We start from the raw sequence: 19,320 nt of genomic DNA, 5'->3' as shown, positions 1-19,320 counted from the left end.
GACTAATTTACAGAATAGGGACCGGAAAGGCTTAAATACAACTTCCAAAGGGTACTTAGAGCAGTGAACACTAGGAAAAACTTGGCTCAGATGTTGTATAAGAACACAAGACACATCTAACTGAAAATAAGGGGGAAAAAAAACACACATAGAAAGAACAAATAGACAAAAATGGTGCTATGTAGTTTTGGAAAATGGTCTGCTTTGCCTCAGAGAAATGTGGGCCACATTGAGGACACCAGCTGTTATCTGATCTCTTTGCAGGAACTGAATGGGGGTGGGCAAAGAAGTAGCCTGCTGCTTACCCACCACCTCCACCCCCGTCTCAGAAAATCCGAAGAAAAGTACCAGATGCCACATGTGGTGTAAAAGCCACGAGGCATTACTGTCCTTTCTTCCACGTATTCTGCCTGAGCAGCTGGGCCCTGAAGAGAAGGCCGGGTGATGGACAGTGAGGAAGCAGCTGTCACCAATGGGCTCTCTGCAGGCCATGGGTATTTCTTCTGTGGAGGCCTGTTTCCCCTGCATTTCTACCTTCTCGTGGACCTTACTGCAAAAGAACTGATTTAGAGCAAAAGAACTGACTCAGTAGAATGAAACGAGGGTGGTTACTTCTGGAATGGAGAAAAGGGTATGTCAATCCAACCATCTATTCCATTTTCTTCTTAAACCACAACTCAGGACCTCAAAACTACGATAAATTAGCAGCAATCCTGAAGTCAATTTAAGTTGGGAGCCTCACAGAAATCTGCAGTAGGATACAGCATTCACAAAACAATCTGAAGGTAACTGGACATTGGATGTCTTCTTTTTAAGAACACTTGAGGGCTTCCCTGGTGGCGCAGTGGTTGAGAGTCTGCCTGCTAATGCAGGGGACACGGGTTCGATCCCTGGTCTGGGAAGATCCCGCATGCCGCGGAGCAACTGGGCCCGTGAGCCACAACAGCTGAGCCTGCTGCGCATCTGGAGCCTGTGCTCCGCAACAAGAGAGGCCGCGATAGTGAGAGGCCCGCGCACCGCGATGAAGAGTGGCCCCTGCTCGCCGCAACTGGAGGAAGCCCTCGCACAGAAACGAAGACCCAACACAGCCAAAATAATAATAAATAAATAAATAATTATTTAAAAAAAAAAAAAAAAAAGAACACTTGATCATTACACTTAGCAGTACTATTAAAAGGTTAATCTCTGTGACACAAACAGAGAGCATGCAAAGAAGTGTGGACAATTAGAAAAAATCGTCCAGATTGAAAAAACCAAGGTCAAAATAGACAAGTGTTTGCAATCTTAGAATGTATTAGAAATCTAATAATCAGACGTTTCATACGTAGGACACTGTCTTGACCAAGAAACATGCAGAATCTCGGACATCTTACATCCAAGTGTATTTGGGGGCCACTGCATACAGTTTCCTTTAGATGAGACAGTGGCGAGAGGCATTCTTCCTCTGGGCCAAAAAATATAAAGAACAAGATGTCATATATACACTACCAAATGTAAAACAGATAGCTAGTGGGAAGCAGCCGCATAGCACAGGGAGATCAGCTCGGTGCTTTGCGACCACCTAGAGGGGTGGGATGGGGAGGGTGGGAGGGAGGGAGATGCAAGAGGGAAGAGATATGGGAACCTATTGTATATGTATAACTGATTCACTTTGTTATAAAGCAGAAGCTAACACACTATTGTAAGGCAATTATACTTCAATAAAGATGTCTAAAGAAAAAAAAAAAAAAAAAAAAAACAAGATGTCAAAACTACCCAGGGCTAGTGAACTACCTCTGAGAGAAGCAACTTTTAAGCACAAAGATGACAATGCATTTCCAGATACCTGAGAAAATGAGCAGAAATCTTCTAAACACGTCTCTAAGCAAGACAGATACCACAGTCAGCTGTGACTAACTTCCCCTTACCACTCCAGGCGATGGTCTGAGCTGAGTTCTTAAATCAAGGGTGGAGAATAGGTTCCAACTTGAGTCAATTGACAGAGGTTGTCTGGAACACTATTTTGAAAAAATACTTGGGAGCCTCATCCAGACTCAGTGAGAAAGACTGCCATGATGGGCAATGTCTGCACTGGGCAGGAGAGGGAAAATTGATGGCACATGTACTAAGCGTCTGCCAGAGGCAACGTCCCTTTCATCTTCTAAAGGAAAAGAAATCTACACAGCAAACTGGATTAACTTCTTAACCAGAGAGAATTTACATCAGAATTTCAAAAAAGCAGGAAAAACATCCATAAAATGATTTACCATTTGTCTTGAAAAGAAAACTGTAACAGAAAAAATAATCTGTGTGGCATGTACACTCTTCTAGTCAGTCTCCTCAAAGTAAACTGAATCTGCCAGAACAGAGTCAAGCTACAGCTCAAGGACATGTTTTTCTATGACCCAAGAGCTAAGAATGATTTTTACATTTTTTAATGATTGGGACAAAATTAAAAGACTATTTTGTGACACATGAAAATTACATGAAATTCAAGTTTCAGTGCTGATAAATATAGTTTTATAGGATCACAGCCACATCTATTCATTCATGTGGAGGCTATATCTTCTTTCAAGCTATGAGGGCAAAATTGAGAAGTTGTGACAGAGACTGCACGGCCGGCGAAGCCTAACATATTTACTACCTGGCCCTTCACAGAACAAGAATGCCAACCCCTGTGCTAGAAGAAATGGTATAAGGTTTCTTCAAGTTATAGGCCAGTAATTCTCTATCAAAGAAGGAAATTTAATTCAGTAAGTTTCATAAAGTACTTATCTGAGAAAGTTGCTGCTCTGTCCCTTTGTTAACACATAAATAATTACATGTAGTACTCATGAATAAAGTTTCCCTCATCATGCAACAAACAAAAAAATTCTGCTATGCCCCCCAGAGAAGTGTCCATATGGGCACAAAATGAATAAAGGAAAGAACTACAAGTAGACCTTAATTCTTTTAACCTCTGTTCTGCAAGTAGATTTAAAAAAAAAAACCATAAACTTACTTTTATTGTTTTGGTTTGAAGTCTCAATCCATTCAGGGTGTTGATAGCTTTCTCTGCATCCTTAGGGTCAATGTAGTTCACAAAGCCATATCCCAAGCTCTGCCCTAATGAAAGGGAAAGGGAAAAAGGCATACGTTAGCTCTACACCACTGATGACAGACATCCACTTTCATTCTGGCATATGGTCTTGTCATTAACGCCAGCACATTCTCTCAATAGAAAAAAAAAAGTCGACATTAATTCTAGAAATATACATGTGGCCTTTTTTCATCTCCTGTCTATTACAATTGCAAGTTTAAACATCAGTTAGAACTCAGCAAGCTGTGCTGTTTAAAAAACACACATACCCAAAGTGTTCCATCATACATGTCCTGCCTGAGCCAGAGCGCCCAGCAGCAAGGCAACATTCAGCTTCGGAAACTGTGGGTGCAAGTCCCTGCTGAGCTGCTGTGTGGGCTTCATGGGCACGACTTTTTCAGCTTCAGTTTCCTTACCCGTAAAATTGGAAAGCGAAAAGCATCAACCAAGAATCTGTCAGTGTTCTGTACACATTACCCTGACAAATTTACAGCCTTTACCAAGTACAATTATTTCAGATTCTAAAACGGTGGAGAATCGTGAGTATGTGTGTGTGTACATGTAATATATGTGTGTATATGCATAAGTACATTAATTTTAGAGGAGCTTATTCAAATAAACTGAATCCAATTTTCTAAAAGGGGTCTGAAGACCTAGCTAAGGAATACAGGGAAATATGACCACAAAGATTTACACTCGAGGACATCCAAGCCCATGAGAACATGTGGAAAAGAAAGAAAAGCATAAACAAAGATAAAAAACAGAATAATTTTGGAGTAAGAGTTGCTTCCAAATGAGTCTGTTGTTGCTTTTATCCATCATCTGAGCCCTCTCGCCCCTGGCTCACTGATGTGTCCAGACTCTCAAATGGGAATCAATGGAATGCACAGACAAGTAAAGCCAATCCTAAAGGTCTCCATTTTTCAACTAAGGGAAAGTTTCTCAGTTTGAAAAGGTGAGAAACACTATACGGGTGGTGACAAAAATGGACATTAAAAAGATTTAGTCTACTAAAAGTCAAACCAAACCAATTGAGGTTTCCTGGAAGATCCCAGTAAAGGTCCAAATACTTCTTATTAATTACCATTTTTGGATCAATTTCATAGCAAAAAAAAAAAAAAGGGATTTTTTTTTTTCTTTTAAGGAGCACCTTAGGTCCAAGTGGTTATGAATACAGATATTTAGAATAGGCTAACCAGAGTGGCCAATGTGGGTCTTTATAAGTATACAAAAAGAGAGAGAGAGAGAGAAGGCTAAACAATACCTAATAACCATGAAAACTTGGGATTGTATTTTGGGGACCACAATCATTTTGAGGGGATAATCATTGCTAGCTTATACCCTTTTATCAAATTATGTTTTTTTTCTGTTTTTAAAAAAGGGGGTTAGGAGAGAGCTAAAACTAATTCAGTTCATTTTTTTTTTTCTCACACTACTCATATAGATTGTGTTTTACTCAAGGCTCTGTTTTTTAAAAGTTGCACGTGAAACCACTGCATTTTTAAGCATTTGGTTTTTTCCTAATTTGACATTTATCATGTGTCTATTGCATGCACAGTGCCCTCTTATGAAATGTGTTGCAGTTCTGTTGTCACTGAGCAGGATTCAAATAGGCCGAACGTTAAAAAATCTGCTCAAAGAAGCTGTTTATGATGAAAAGAATACAGGCTTTGGAGATAAACACACAGAAGTTCTAATCCTGGCTCTGCTGTTTACCAGCTGTGTGACTTTGAAGAAACTACTTAACCCCTCTGAGTCCTTAACTTCCTTATTTCTAGAATGAGGATAATTCCTACCCAGTGAGGTTGCTAAGGCAGTGATAAGAACATTCACTATTGACGGAGGTAGACCACTCCAGTCAAAAAATAAAGTGAGGAAAAATAACATATATCTACTACATGTTAAGGAGTTTACATGTATTCATTTAAAATTAAACCAGAAAGATGCTACCAATATAACAGGGGAAGGAAAGGCAAAGTGAACATTGGGTGGTTTTGTCACACTGCTATTCTATAACAAAATTAATCAAATTATCAATTGTACTAGCATTGAGTCCATTTCTCCTACCTACCCTCTCCACCACCCTCACACCTGTATTTTGGCAGCTTCTAATCAAAGTCCCTTCTTAATCTTGGTACACACTGGAATAATCTACAGAGCTTAAAAAACAAGAACAAAAACAAAAACTGATGCCTGAGTCCCTTTCCCCAAATTTTTCGTTTTTAATTGGTCTATTATGAAGCATTGATACCAGGTTTTTTAAAGCCTGGTGACTCTAACACATGCAGCCAAGGCTGAGAATCACAGTTTTAATAGTGAGAGATACTCTGAGGCTGCAAATAAGGCTTCTGGGAGCTCTTAGAGGGGCCAGATGCTGATGGTCTGGGCATGTGAAGTGACTCTGCAAGGAAGACTGCCTTTTTACAGATGCATTTTTAAAAAACCAGTAGATGTCTTTCTTCTAAAATCTTCAAGTTATCCATCACTTCAGAGAAACAGTTTACTGCCTACTGAGGTCACTCTCTAGCAGAGCAGTGCCTGCTAGAGTTGGGTCACTGGGTAAAGTAAAAAATCCTAACCTGCTTAGCTGTCTCTTGCCCTGTCCTCTGAACTCTTACTCCTAGCACACTGTAGGCACTCAAGAAGTTTGCTAAATGCACGAATGAGAAGCACAGTGGTGTTATTAATTTAACCAAAGGTATTATCATCAATGTCAACCATCAGATGGTCTAGCCATTGAATGAATGGGTCTTTGACCTGACCCCCTCAAGCAGCCATGGCTAGTTTTAATGAGGAGTCAACCAAATTTCAACTATTGGAAATTGAGTAAACTCAATATTTATCCCCAGATGAGCTCTCTGCCGCGGTTTCTAATTTGTTTAGTGGTAGTATTAGGAAGAGCAACACCTTCCAATTAGTATTTAAGGTAAGCAAAATGTTATTACTACCCTAAGTAAAATAATATGAAAGGAGATATTTGCTGCTAAACGGCTGCATTCCCAAATCCACTGTAGTAGATGCATTAACATGTTGGCATTGGAACTACAAGGGAGTTAGTAACTTCACAGATTTTCATTTTAAAGTGAGTTAATCAAGTCAGCAAATATGTGTTGGATGCTTAAAATACATGGAGGCATCACAAATGATACAAAGATAGGCAAGACTCTCCCCATTCTCATCTTTAAGCTGTGTGGTGTTCTAGTGTTTAATTTTAGCCTCACACTGATCTTGTGAGATACTCATATTCTTCCCCTGTAAGGAAGAAATGGTATCTGAAGCTGGGCAAGGTCAATCAGCTTCCTCAAATGAAAAAAACAGGCAGAAAGTAGTGGTCAGGACTTGAATCCAGGACTCTCAAATGCTATGTTCTTCTCCCCTCAATTCACAACTAGTTTATATCTGAACCTGGGTCACCTTCAGTATGCCTGAAATATAATGTAACCACACATTTTCTAACAGAGCTCTACCACAAAAACTTGTTTTGAGACAGTTGCCTACTGTCTCAAATTCCAGTACTTCTTGTGCAAATATCAATTTCAGTATATACGAATTCCTACGCTGTTATTCATTCCTATGACAATGTAAAGGCACCTTATTTATACAATGCCTGTTTCAGGTTATTATGAGTACAGATTTTTTAAAAATAGAAGCAGTAGCAAGTCAAACATCAAGAAAAAATATTTAGCCTGGACCCACTTTTTCCCACTTTTGTATGCATCAGCTAGTAACAGTCATAAACTACCAAGGAAGGCTTGGAAACCAAGCATCATTTAACCATATCCTCCAAATCTATTTTTCACGTCATTCTGAATTTAGAATGTGCATATTGACAATCTCAAAACCAAAATCACTTCTTTAAAAAACCTATAAAGCTCTACATTTAAATTCCAAGTATAACAATTATGGAAACCAACATGATCAAAAGAAACTTCTGAACAAAATGACAAAGCTAAGGCTCACCCAAAAAAGCCTTCAAGACAAATAAATCCTGTCTTTAGAAGCCAAAAAATTCCTCTGGTAGCTGAACATCAAGAATAAGGTCAATGCCACTCGTCCCCAGCTATCCTCACAAGCTACCCGTGGTCCCATGCTCTTAGGGATTTTGGAAGCATTTATCTAAGTCTTGGTCCTAATAGTCACAGCTGGGATTCTAAAACTTCACTATGGAGGAAGCTATCTCTACAGTCATAGGACTAAGACCTTCAAAAGCAGGTACTGAAAGCTCCAGGTCAATACCGCACTTCCGCGCATGGTATCCTGTAGACAGTGTCTGTGTGAATGTCTTCTGTTTTGCACCCTTCTTTTTAATCTAAATATATGCCACAGAGAAGGATCACTTCTTCACAAGAGACAGAACAATTACTTATGAACTGCTCCTTGGCATAAGGAGAACAGTTATAAACAGGCTGCTTAGAGCCATGGTCAAGCGATCTAAAGCACAGAGCTGAAACACTCCAAGGCCTCTGAGTGGGACTGAGGCACATTGAGAGCTGCGTGGGGGTCAGAGCAGGAAGAGGAAAACAGGAAGAGAATCTGTTTAGTGACAAAGTGCTAGTGGGAAACACAGTAAACTCCAATTTATCCCAAATGGTGCATAATTCAAAGCAGCAGCCGTTCCCTTGCCACCTACATTGCTTTTAATAGCATACTTTAATTACAAATTTAATTGCATACTTTAATTAAAAATACACAATCTTCTGGACCCATTTAATTCAAAGGTCACTTTATTTAGTCTTTTCTATTTCACATGACTACCAATGTTCTGAATATCAAATTACCCCCTCAGGTTTAAAGGTAAAAGCAATAGATCACCACAATTCTTGATTACAAACCTGGTACATAAATTTAATTTTATCCAACCAATATTAAGTGAGACCCTTCTCAACATGGAATTGTGAAAAATAAAATTCTGTATTTAAAAGTCATCCCAGGGCTTCCCTGGCGGCACAGCGGTTGAGAATCTGCCTGCCAATGCAGGGGACACGGGTTCGAGCCCTGGTCTGGGAGGATCCCACATGCCGCGGAGCGACTAAGCCCGTGAGCCACAACTACTGAGCCTGCGCGTCTGGAGCCTGTGCTCCGCAACAAGAGAGGCCCCGACAGTGAGAGGCCCGCGCACTGCGATGAAAAGTGGCCCCCGCTTGCCACAACTAGAGAAAGCCCTCGCACAGAAACGAAGACCCAACACAGCCAAAAATAAATATAAATAAATAAATAAAAAATTAAAAGTCATCCCCGGGCTTCCCTCGTGGCACAGTGGTTTAGAATCTGCCTGCCAATGCAGGGGACACGGGTTCGAGCCCTGGTCCAGGAAGATCCCACATGCCACAGAGCAACTAAGCCCGTGCACCAGAACTATGGAGCCTGCGTTCTAGAGCCCTCGAGCCACAACTACTGAGCCTGTGTGCCACAACTACTGAAGCCCACACACCTAGAGCCTGTGCTCTGCAACGAGAGAAGCCACTGCAATGAGAAGCCCGCACACCACAGTGAAGAGTAGCCCCCGCTCGCCGCAACTAGAGAAAGCCCGCGCGCAGCAACGAAGACCCGACACAGCCAAAAATAGATAAATAAAATAAATTAAAAAAAAAAAAAGTCATCCTACATATTTCTCACCAACATTCAGCATTCATTTGTTCAATGATTGTAGAAAATCTACTTTTTGCTAATCCCTGAGGATAAGCAAAGAGACAGAAAGTTCCTCTTCATAAAACTCACATTCTGGTAGAAGGAAACAAAAGAACAAGCTCTACAGTATATATTACGAGAGACTAAGGGCTAAGGAGAAAAAAAGCAGAGAGAGGAGAGTTTGGAGTGCAGGGTCAGGGCTGCTGACCTAAGTATAGTGGTGAGAGCAGGCCCCACCCTGAAGGTAACATTTGATCCAACACTTCAAGGAAGTAGCTCATAGTTTACCAGGGAAGCTGTGCAAGCAGATTCATTTCAGTGCAAGCTCTACCATAGGGGTATCACATCCCGTCTGTTCTACCAGCTAAATCTGCCCCCACCCCCATCCCCAGCTCCTCGGCATTAGCACAGGTCCTCACGTATTATTCTAATTTGGATTATTGCTACAATATCCTAACCCATCATCCCTTCCCTAGACTCCTGTTAACTCTAAAACCAGTCATTCTCAACTGTAATGTTGTCTGGGTTATCCTTCTAGAAGAAAATCCCAATCACACTCTGGTTTCCAAGGTCATCATCAGCTTCTTGCTTACTTCTACTACTCCTATACGTACATATACCCTGAAACGTATAATCAGTTCCCTGTGCCTGGAATACACATCTCCAACTGGCCAGCCCTGACAAATCCTTTAGGACTTTCTCTGAGACCATTTCCTGCCACAATTTGTCCCACTCCCAATGCTCGCTGTTCAGTGCCCCTCCCTAGTCCTTCCACAGCCTTTATATTATACACCTTTATCTAAATACATATGGGTATTGAGTCAATTTGGATGTCCCCTCCCTTAGACTGTTGAGCAAGGGCAAGCTGAGCATAGTTCCTGATATAAAAGACCCTAGCATAGATTATTAACATGCTCATTGAAACAATGAATGAACGAACAAGCTAATAAAAAAAGAATAAACAAACGAAGAAATAGCCATCTGCCTTCCAGGAACTTACGGTTTAGAAGAGAGATGCCCTTATAAACATGCTCCCCATGTCCCTACATCGCACCAGATGGTTACAGAACAAAAGGAGACAAGATGCTCAAATGTTACAGTATTCTGTCTTTATAAGGGAGTGATGTAAGATACATTTTTTCAAACAGTTCATGTAAAATTTTTCATATGAAAATTTTCTACAAATACCATTTAAATAAAATCTCAATTTAAAAAAATAATGTCACCTAGAGTAATTTGATAGATTTACATAAATCTGTTTCACAAATCTGTAAGTATAAATTATGGGATGTCAGCATATAATTTTGTTGAAAGTGCTTTTTCACTAATATAATTAAGTCTGCCGAGACTATTCATGTACAAGTCAAATAAAATGCAGAGTGAATTCTGTAAAAACCTAGTAGTTGAATCAACAATAAAAGGTGACTATGCTGATTGATGTGTATCTATTATTTTATTTAGAGCAGTAGTAATGCTTTATGAAATAAAAAGGACAAAAGCAGCATGACTCTTTTCTAAATCCCCCAGTAAGCAGAAACAGGTCACTATGGTCCTCTCTGACAAGCAAGACTATTTGCAAGCTGAGGTTTAATAATGTAACACTTAACAACAACAAAAAAGCAAACTGGGAAGATACACTGTCTCTAAACATGGTCCCTATATAAAACTGCATCCCTTAACAAAAAAAGCAAATAATTTGATTTAGGAAAACAAGTTTTCACTCCAAGGGGGGACAATTTTTGTTTTTAAAGACAGACCCATCCCTTTCCCTCATTCTAACACCATTCTTCCCTCCTCCCCCAAACACAAAATGAAGTTGCAAATGTGTTGTGTTTCTTCAGACGGACTTTCTGTTCTTGGGCACTGGTTTTGTGTGTCTGTTCAGACAGGCTGTGCACTGCAGCTCTGGCACCACAACAACATGCACCAGACTTTACAAAGGAGCTTTCTCAACATCTCAGATCTGATGTGTAACAAAACCATGTGGGTACCACACATCAGGGGAAAGCTTTGAGAGAATCTTAGAAGAACAGAGGGATGTAATCTTCTCCAGTCTCTCCAAATTTTAATTCCAGACTTAGCCTGAGTCTCCTCAGATGCCAGATGCAGGAGGTCCTTCCATTTAAATATTCAACTAACTCAGGTCAAATTAAACAGGTCCTCCTCACCGCCCTCTGATGGGAAAGATCAAATTGTGAGGCAGAGAACTGGTGAGATCCTATTACTACAGACCAAGCCAGATTCCCTTGAAAGCTCGGAGCATTTTTACCAGCTTCCCAAAGGATATTACCAGGGATTATCACCAGGATGGAGAATTCAACCTAGACACTCACATAATACAGAAAACAGATGGCTCACTAGAAGACTCATCTTCTACCCAACTGCTAATAAAGCTGGCCTGCGACTAAAGAGCCCAATATTTTAAAATGGTTTTCAGGACTTCACAGATATATTGAGATAACATAGAAGAGTTTAAATCATAACTTTTCTGCTGAAATCAAAGTTGTAAATAGTCATCACTTGGTAAATATTACCTAAGTAGCCTAATGCGAGAGGGAGCAGTTAATGACCTCAGCACCGGAGCATATTCCTACTGAGTTAATTTTAATGGCCATGTCTGTCCTCCGATTATACAACTGGTAGAGCTCCATTTTCCTATAGTTCCAGTCCCAGTAATTACGAATCTGCTGGCGATGCAGCATGACCTTGCTTAAGTTGGCAAAACTGTGGGTTCTTAATACATCACCATTTCAGACAACATTAAGAACTCCCACACAATTCAGTCTTAGGCTTCTGAGAACAGCATATTAAATCCTCTAAATTCTCAAATAGTGCATATGGGTACTAAGATGTCTTGCACCGGAGACCAGGAAGATTAGGAAAAATGACCTTTATTTAAAGTGGGAAAATAAACTATTTCTTCTAGTACACCCATCTTAGGAGAAGACTTTAACTTGGACCAGGTTCTCTAGCTTGAGAAAAAGTGAATAAGATATTATAGCATCTCAACACCGTTGTTAAAAACAAACAAACAAAAAACAAAAAACCAGTTCTCATTACTCACTGATTTAGGTAGTTGCTCTAAAAGAAAACTCAGCAGGCCTACCTTCAAACACTGGAGCTATCCCCGTGGTGAGAGCAAAAGCCAGAAAACTGTTAGTTGGCCAGAAAGTCAGACCTTACCGTTCAAAAAAAGTTAGGATATTAACATACCCTGAGCTAGGGCAAAATCAACTCTCAGTTAAAGATCTGAGTCTGCTACAATAGTCTCACTTCTTTGTTACTTATAATTAACTCTATACAGATTTCCCCTGCCACACACACACAAAATGGGGCTTGTGCGGAATTCCCCGACAGTCCAGTGGTTAAGACTCTCTGCACTTTCACTGCCGAGAGCGCAGGTTCAATCCCTGGCTGGGGAACTAATAAGATCCTGCAAGCCGCAGGGTGCGGCCAAAAAAACCCAAAGAAACAAAAAGGGGCTTGTGTTATCTGCTTTATTTTGTGCTTACTTAAAAAGCAGTAGAGTTGTTCAAATAAATATCATTTGAGATCAGGGCCAGGGAACTATATTCCTCAAAATATTACTGTGGTAAAGAGGGAAACCAGTTAACAACTGCAGTAGTAAAAAGGGCATCTGCTGTTGCTTGCACTACCAGCTGGCGTCAATCTACACACACACGGAAATCGGTAAGCAGTCCATCAAAAAGCAGTACAGCTTCTTAATGTGCTTCTCTCTTTGTAAGAGATTTTTTTAATTTAGATATTGCAAGAAAAAAAACGTAAAGGCCCTAAACACTATAATTAGCCCAGTGCCCTTTCTGAGCTGTATAAGAGAGTTTTGCAAACCACTATGGTGTGGTGTTTTGTCCAGAAGAAGGGGAAACATTAGTCAGACCATGCAAATCCCACCAGGTCCACATGACTTAAAAAAATTGTTACAGAGGGTAAGTTTTCTTCCTGAACACATAATGGTTTTTTTTTAAAAAAGTCTCTCGCTCGCCCCAAAGTTAAAGTTTCACCAGCCAAAACCTTCCAATAGGAAAAGCTCGGTAAGTCTGGAAGAGAGGTCTGTTCCCACTGCCCCATAAATGCTTTTATCTAGCTTTCTGGAAGCAAACAGTACCACTACCTAATTACTGACTGCTATCAAGCAACTTATGAGACTTATATTACATACAGCCAACATATTTAATTCTCACAACAAAGCTCTCTGTAACCCATTTTACAGTAAAAACATGGAGGTCCTGAGATATTAACTAACTTGCTCAAAAGGCACAGAGGTAGCTGGTAAGTGGTAGTGTAGTCTTCGAAACCATAATTGACTTATACAAACTTGGTCTTTTCAGCATACATTTCACTGCCTTTGGCCAAGCTTGGGAATTATTTTGAGGCAGAGTCCTGTGCATCTGAAGTACACAACCTTTCAACCAGGATATTCATACTCTCCAAATACACCTGCATTGTTTTTCTTGTTCTTTGTCATGTAACTGATTGACTGGAACTTCACCATTCTTTCTCAGTCCATCAAGACACTATGTATTAAAAGAAAAAACCACAAAAACGTTTATCGCCCCACAGGTACACAAACCACTTCAACCCTCAAAACAAATCCATCACTACAAAACACATAGATTAGAGATCTCCGCATTATAAAAATATTCATTTAAAACAGGACTTGCTTTACATACTCCTTTTCCAGAAACTCAGAAAGCAATTCTTATGGCTAAAGCCAAACGTGTTTGCTACTGCCAAATTCGTCTCCCACACAAGACACTTCCCTCATCAGCAGATTGCATTGAAATGCTTTCACACGCATAGCATGGTTTTCTAGCTGCAGAAAAGCAGGTGGGATCAGTACCACATGGTCTCTGCCCTGTAAGATCTTAGCTCAAAAATTTAAAGCAAGACAATAACCAAGAGAGATGCAGGCACTTAATGAACACAGAACACCTATATTCAATCACTGGCGTTTCATGCTTAACCAGGATGAACTTGAAGAGAAGGCTTTAGTTGGTTCAAACAGAGGAGGTGAAATTTAGGAGATTCTTGTCAGAGAAACTGTGGAAACAGGCATATGGAGAAGAGCTAATTGGTAGAGAAGTACAGAGGAGTTGGTTAGCCCAAAGGCGCACTGAACAACAAGTGGTCTGTGCAGAGGTAAGAAGCAGACCCTCCATCTTGAGAACAGGGGCACCCCATGTAAAAGCTTGTAGTGGTCATAGTGTAGGATGCACCAAGCAGGAAGTGACGATGAAACACACGAGAGAAACCTATGGAGGTTAACTTTGGCGGCTTGAACAATCACTAAGGAGATGCAGCTCTAGCATCAAGGAGACTCCTGGGGAAGAAGCCCTGACAACCCAGAAAGGGGATCTGACCCCAAATCCCTTTCAATAAAGTCCCCAGAGATCTCTAAAAAGACAAAAATGAGAGGATAAAAACCCATCATATCTTTCACAAGTCCCTACAAATCGCCCCAATCCTAAATCTCAAACTTCTCATCTGGACAAATCCCAGCCCAAACCTTCTATTCCTAATTCTCCTATTCCACAAAAACTTTTGTTCACGCTACAGTTCTCTGAGCCCCTGCCAAGTACACTCGTATCTGAAAATGAGCCTGATTAACTCAGTCCAAGTGGCCTTTTCCCCCAAAACTGAACTTTCGGAACAAGTACTCTTTTCCTTCAGAGGGTCTTCCAGATTAAGGGCCAGGATCGGAATCGAAAGCAACCCCTCAAGCCCCAGGAGGATCTGTATTTCCTTGGCGTGATAACGTCTCACCTTCGTAAGAGTAACAAGACACAAGGAACCTTTAGAACCTTAGGTTAATACCCTGACATGAATGCAGAACCACCCACCTAACGACCTCTCAAATATTCATTCACTATGAATCTAACAGGGTATAGATAACCCCCAGCCAACAAAAAGCAGCACTCAAGATGACTGCCCCACGGAAGGCTTATGATTTCTGAGATCTCTTTTACAAAGCTATAAAAACGTATGTACCTGAATGCTCCCCAACTCCCAGTTAAGCTGCTATTATGAGTGAAAGTGTTAATAACTACCCTAAGTGGGCGCAAAGTGTTAACAAACCTCACTTTGACATTTTGTGTAGCAATCACGAAGTTATACACCACTTCTGTATTCACACACATATCTAATTCCTTTACATATAATATGGTAATACCAAGTCAAAAAATGAAGAGGGGGAGGGAGGAAGGCCAGGTCCTTTAAGGAGGAGACACTGGATAGCACTGTATCATCAAGAAAAGAAAGTTTCAAATAAAGTAAAAGCACATATCATTTCACCTTCTTATCTGCATCACTGATAAAGTATCCTCCATGCAAGTAACAAGGCTTCCTTCCATCTGGGGACAACTCTCCACTTTAGTTCATTTTATTTTAAAAAGACAGACCAGAATGAAATTAGTGGTATTTTTAGCAACAACAAAGGAAGTAAAATTCCAGAGGAATCCATTGTCCCCAATCTACACAAAGATGTAGGTATAAATAACATACGATTTTCCTTCTCTCTGTACAGGACATTTTGTTTAGTCTATATTTAATAAAGAAAGGCAGTTACATTTCCAAGACGATGTGAGGAGCAGGGTTTTTTTTCCTCCCCCTCAATTTAAAATAGTCACACAAAAGCACTGATTTTTATACTTAGGAGAAATCCCCAAACAGACCAATTGTGTTTTGGCAGGTTAGGGTATAAATGCTGACTATAAAGGAAACCTATTTAAATACTGCAGATACAGCTTCAAGGACCTCAAAAAAGCCCTCTCTGAAGCAGTAAAGAGGAAAGAATCCCAATGGAACAAAATCTATAGAGGAAGCTGAGCAGGACACGGTAAAAGTGGTAAAGGCTGCAAGTCAGGTGGGAGCCATGGCTACAATTAAGTCAAAGAGGTGTCCTGACAAAAATAAATATCCGCTTTGTTTCCTGCTAAGGGACAGCTATGTCACAGCAAACCACTCTGAGACCCCAGTGCAATTTCTCCACCAATTAACAGATGGCTTCTAAACAGAAATACAAAAGGGGCTAGCTCTTGCAATTGCCACATTCATATCACACAGAAGCATCTCTTCCACAATCACCTAGTTTAAAAGTTGAAAAAATTAGGTCCTGTAATCCTCTAACATTAAAAATTCACAAAAACACAAGGACAAAAAAGCAAATGCTTAATAGATTTGGCCTAGACGATCATTCAGCACACAAAGGTGATGCAGCACTGCCCACACCAGCATCACAGCAAACGCACCATCACATGGAACTAGAGAGGTGTGTCTTTTACCACTGACTAAAAGTATATTAAAAATGAAACATTCAAATCATATAGTCCACAACTTAGTATACCTGACCACTGCTGCTAACTCCTGGATACATTATCCCTGTGAGACAGGAAAAACCTAAACACGAAAATAATCTTCTTAACTTATTACCATTTTATTGTCTCATGTACCCACGAATCTACAAGCAGGGTGCAGGTAAAAAATTTTATTCAAGAAGAGCATCTCAACTTTAATTCAACTTAGGAAATTTTAAAATGTTTTCTTTCATCTGCTATTACTAAAGTTACTGGACTACTTGCTTATTCTCATATCTGAGGTTCACTCTCGGGGAAGGTGCTGTGTTTTTATGGCACCAGATTAGTATTAAGGACCCTCTGGATGTAGGAAGGTAACTTCTACAAACAGAGCTGCTAGGTTTTAGGGGCCATATTGCATAATTCTACAAACACATTTCAAGATTAGGGCAAAGACAGGTAACAAAAGAGCTCTCATTCATACTAATCCATCTTTTTGCCACCAAGTGTCCCCTAAAGAAAAGGGGTCAAGGAGTTTATGGCCTCCTGCTAAGTCTAAGACCTAGATCCATTAAGTGATACCTCATCAGTGACAAAATCTACCTTGCTCTTGTCAAGTAAGTTTCACAGATAATTTCAGACCTGTAATCAGTCACATTAAAGAGCATCCTACTCAGGAGAATGCTGTACAAAACACTAGGTAGTCGACTACAAGTACATCACTCAAATAAAGATGTCACTGAACACTAGTCTTTAGCTCATTCTAGTATGCAATAACCTTTAGTGTCGAGGAGTTTTCCTATTTTGTTGCTGACAATTTCTTACTTGCTATCTTTTAAAGCAACAGGACATTAAATAGTTATATATTACAAACTAATCTTCTGTATTTAGGGAAAAACTTGAAAACCTTATGTATGCTGCCAGATCACTTACTAGTTAAGTCCTATTCCCAAATATAATAATAAGGCTTATTCTAGTTCTCTTAATAAACACTAACATTATTAAGGTATTCCATATATACCTAAATTACCAATCTTACTTTCCTCAAGGAAGAAAATATTTCCTAGCAAGAAGCCACACATATATGTACTCTGAATTGCATTTCGTTAACCCAAAAGCCTTCTATACTTTATCTGAGTTCTTGATCCTCTGCTCCTCCCTAAAAAACATACATCTAAAACTAAAGGAAGTAAAACTTGTATTATGGTTTAAAAAGCTTTATCATCTTACAGTTGTGACTTGTGTATGTGTAAAAACCTCAGACATCTCTGAGATTCAGTTAAGATTCAGATAAAGATCGACTGGTTCTAAACAGCATTCTTTTGAAGCAAGGAAGAGGGGCACATTATTTTTCATAAGCCTCCAGAATATGAAAGATTACAAACATATAATTTAAAAATTCAATTAAGTATTCTATGCTACTTGGCCATCTTAATTATAGTCCTTCCACTCTTAAAACATGGGAATTAACCCATAATTTCTTCTCTTTCCTAGCAATTCAAGACTTCTGGTTGAATATCCAGAAAAAAAAATCTAAAGGTTAACCATAGTGATAACTATATTAGTTACCAAATTTCGTCAAATAATTGTCCTTGGTCAAATTTTAAATCTTACCATAAGATATAATTACTTCCCAATCTTGACTGCCGCCTAAGCCTTTGATTCCATCATTCCTTACAAAGCTAAGGTGTTCCTTCAGTTTAATTTTCTATCACTTTCATCTAGGATTAAAAAAAAAAGTGAAGCAAAATTTCTAAGGAAATTCAAATCAAGTGACCAGGAGCTAAGTGAGATTTTTACAATCCCCACAGGATTTTGTTTTCTGAATGCAGAATCTACAGCCTAATTAAGGTGTTATTCAAAGATTTTCTGTATCATTTCCTAAAACCTGGTAATACCTTGGCCAGGTCATCCTTCTTCCCACCCCCATGCTGTGTTTTTACTTAAAGCTACTTGAACAGAAATCCCATTCTAATCCTCTAAAGCTTACATAAATATCTTAACAGGTTGCATGGTAAGAACATAAAATTGATCGGATATTATTTCAAACAAAGTTAAGATTCTGCATCAATGATTAGAAATAAAAATACTAAAAATAAAGATAAAACTAGAATTTGATCTTTTTGAAGAGAACTGAAGACTGTTCAAAAAAAACTGATACTGATGATGTATACCACTGACTCCATGGAACACAGAAATTTAATGCCTCTAAGCATACCTATGTCCCCACGTGGCTAGAAACCAAGGGGTTTTAATTAAATGATGACTAAGTAAGCAGAGGGAATAAATGAAGGTTATTCACAAGCAAGCTTGTTTTTCTACAAGGTATATGCCTCTCATCAGCTGCTATAAACAGCGGGAGCCACCAAACATTACTGACCTCTGAAGATTAACCAGCTGAGTGACCACAGAGAATGCCATTACTACTGGTGATCTCACTCAAGGAGGAAAGTAGTGACCACAAAACATAATGAAATGGGGGAGAAGTCACAGGATGTTATTTAGGACAGAATATCAATTATCTTCATTGCACCTACGACTTTTGCATAATTATATCAGAACTTCCGTTTCCTCCACCAATGACAATGTGAATCAAATATGAGTCAACTCTTTGAAAGATAGAGCCAAGTGACTTTATAAAATACACATACGTATATACCTCACAAAACAGAGAGAAACATCTTTACCAATAGCTTTTGTTTTCCTCAAAGCTAAAAGTCTCAGGGCAAGTAAGCAGTCAGCTTGGGCAGTTCATCTATTACAGCTATGACAAATTTAGCAGGTTCAAAGGAGGGAAAACTGTGACCCTACAGACACTGGGAAAATGGTCAGGAGGCGAACCCTGGAGGGTTACTGGCAATAAAGAGTACCGTACAAAAAGGGGTAATTGTTTTGTTAGAAGTGAAAGATAGTCCTTAAACAACAACCCTCAGACTCCATCAGAGGTAAAAGCTGTTCCAAACAAACTAAAATAAAAATAAAAATCACAACACCTTTATCCCTACGAAGCAGTAATATGTCTGAGTATCTGATGACTCCAGACTGCAGCTTAACTTCTTCCACATCATAGATGCTTTAGAGAATCTAGCTAAACACACGTGGTATGTTAAAGAACTAAAAGTTCATGTTAGAATGATATAGGTGTGAAAGGTGTCCAACTAACTGGAAATATCTTATGACCTGAGCCAAAAAAGGGCCCAATCTCCCATTTCGATTCAAATAACTTCCGAATGGAAAACTTTCTGGTCTAAACAAGATGTTATCTAGAAAGTGAGGCCTGGAACCTGCACCTTCTTTGACAGCCCTGTGTGGAAAGACGGT

General features: G+C 39.6%; 1 protein-coding gene across 9 annotated transcripts in view; it reads right to left on the bottom strand.

Moving 5' to 3' along the window:
• ELAVL2 (ELAV like RNA binding protein 2) overlaps positions 1-19,320 on the bottom strand; it is a 134,844-nt gene that overhangs the window by 36,661 nt on the left and 78,863 nt on the right. For all 9 annotated transcript variants that reach the window (XM_036856868.1, XM_036856867.1, XM_036856869.1 and 6 more), the window contains one exon: positions 2,981-3,084. In XM_036856868.1, the coding sequence (XP_036712763.1) occupies positions 2,981-3,084 (104 nt within the window). The remainder of the gene's footprint in view (positions 1-2,980; positions 3,085-19,320) is intronic.

The sequence above is a fragment of the Balaenoptera musculus genome, chromosome 6, assembly GCF_009873245.2.
Source record: "Balaenoptera musculus isolate JJ_BM4_2016_0621 chromosome 6, mBalMus1.pri.v3, whole genome shotgun sequence".
Taxonomy (NCBI): Eukaryota; Metazoa; Chordata; class Mammalia; order Artiodactyla; family Balaenopteridae; genus Balaenoptera; species Balaenoptera musculus.
The sequence above is the reverse complement of the archived record's forward strand: the minus strand, read 5'-3'. Positions and strand labels throughout refer to the sequence as shown.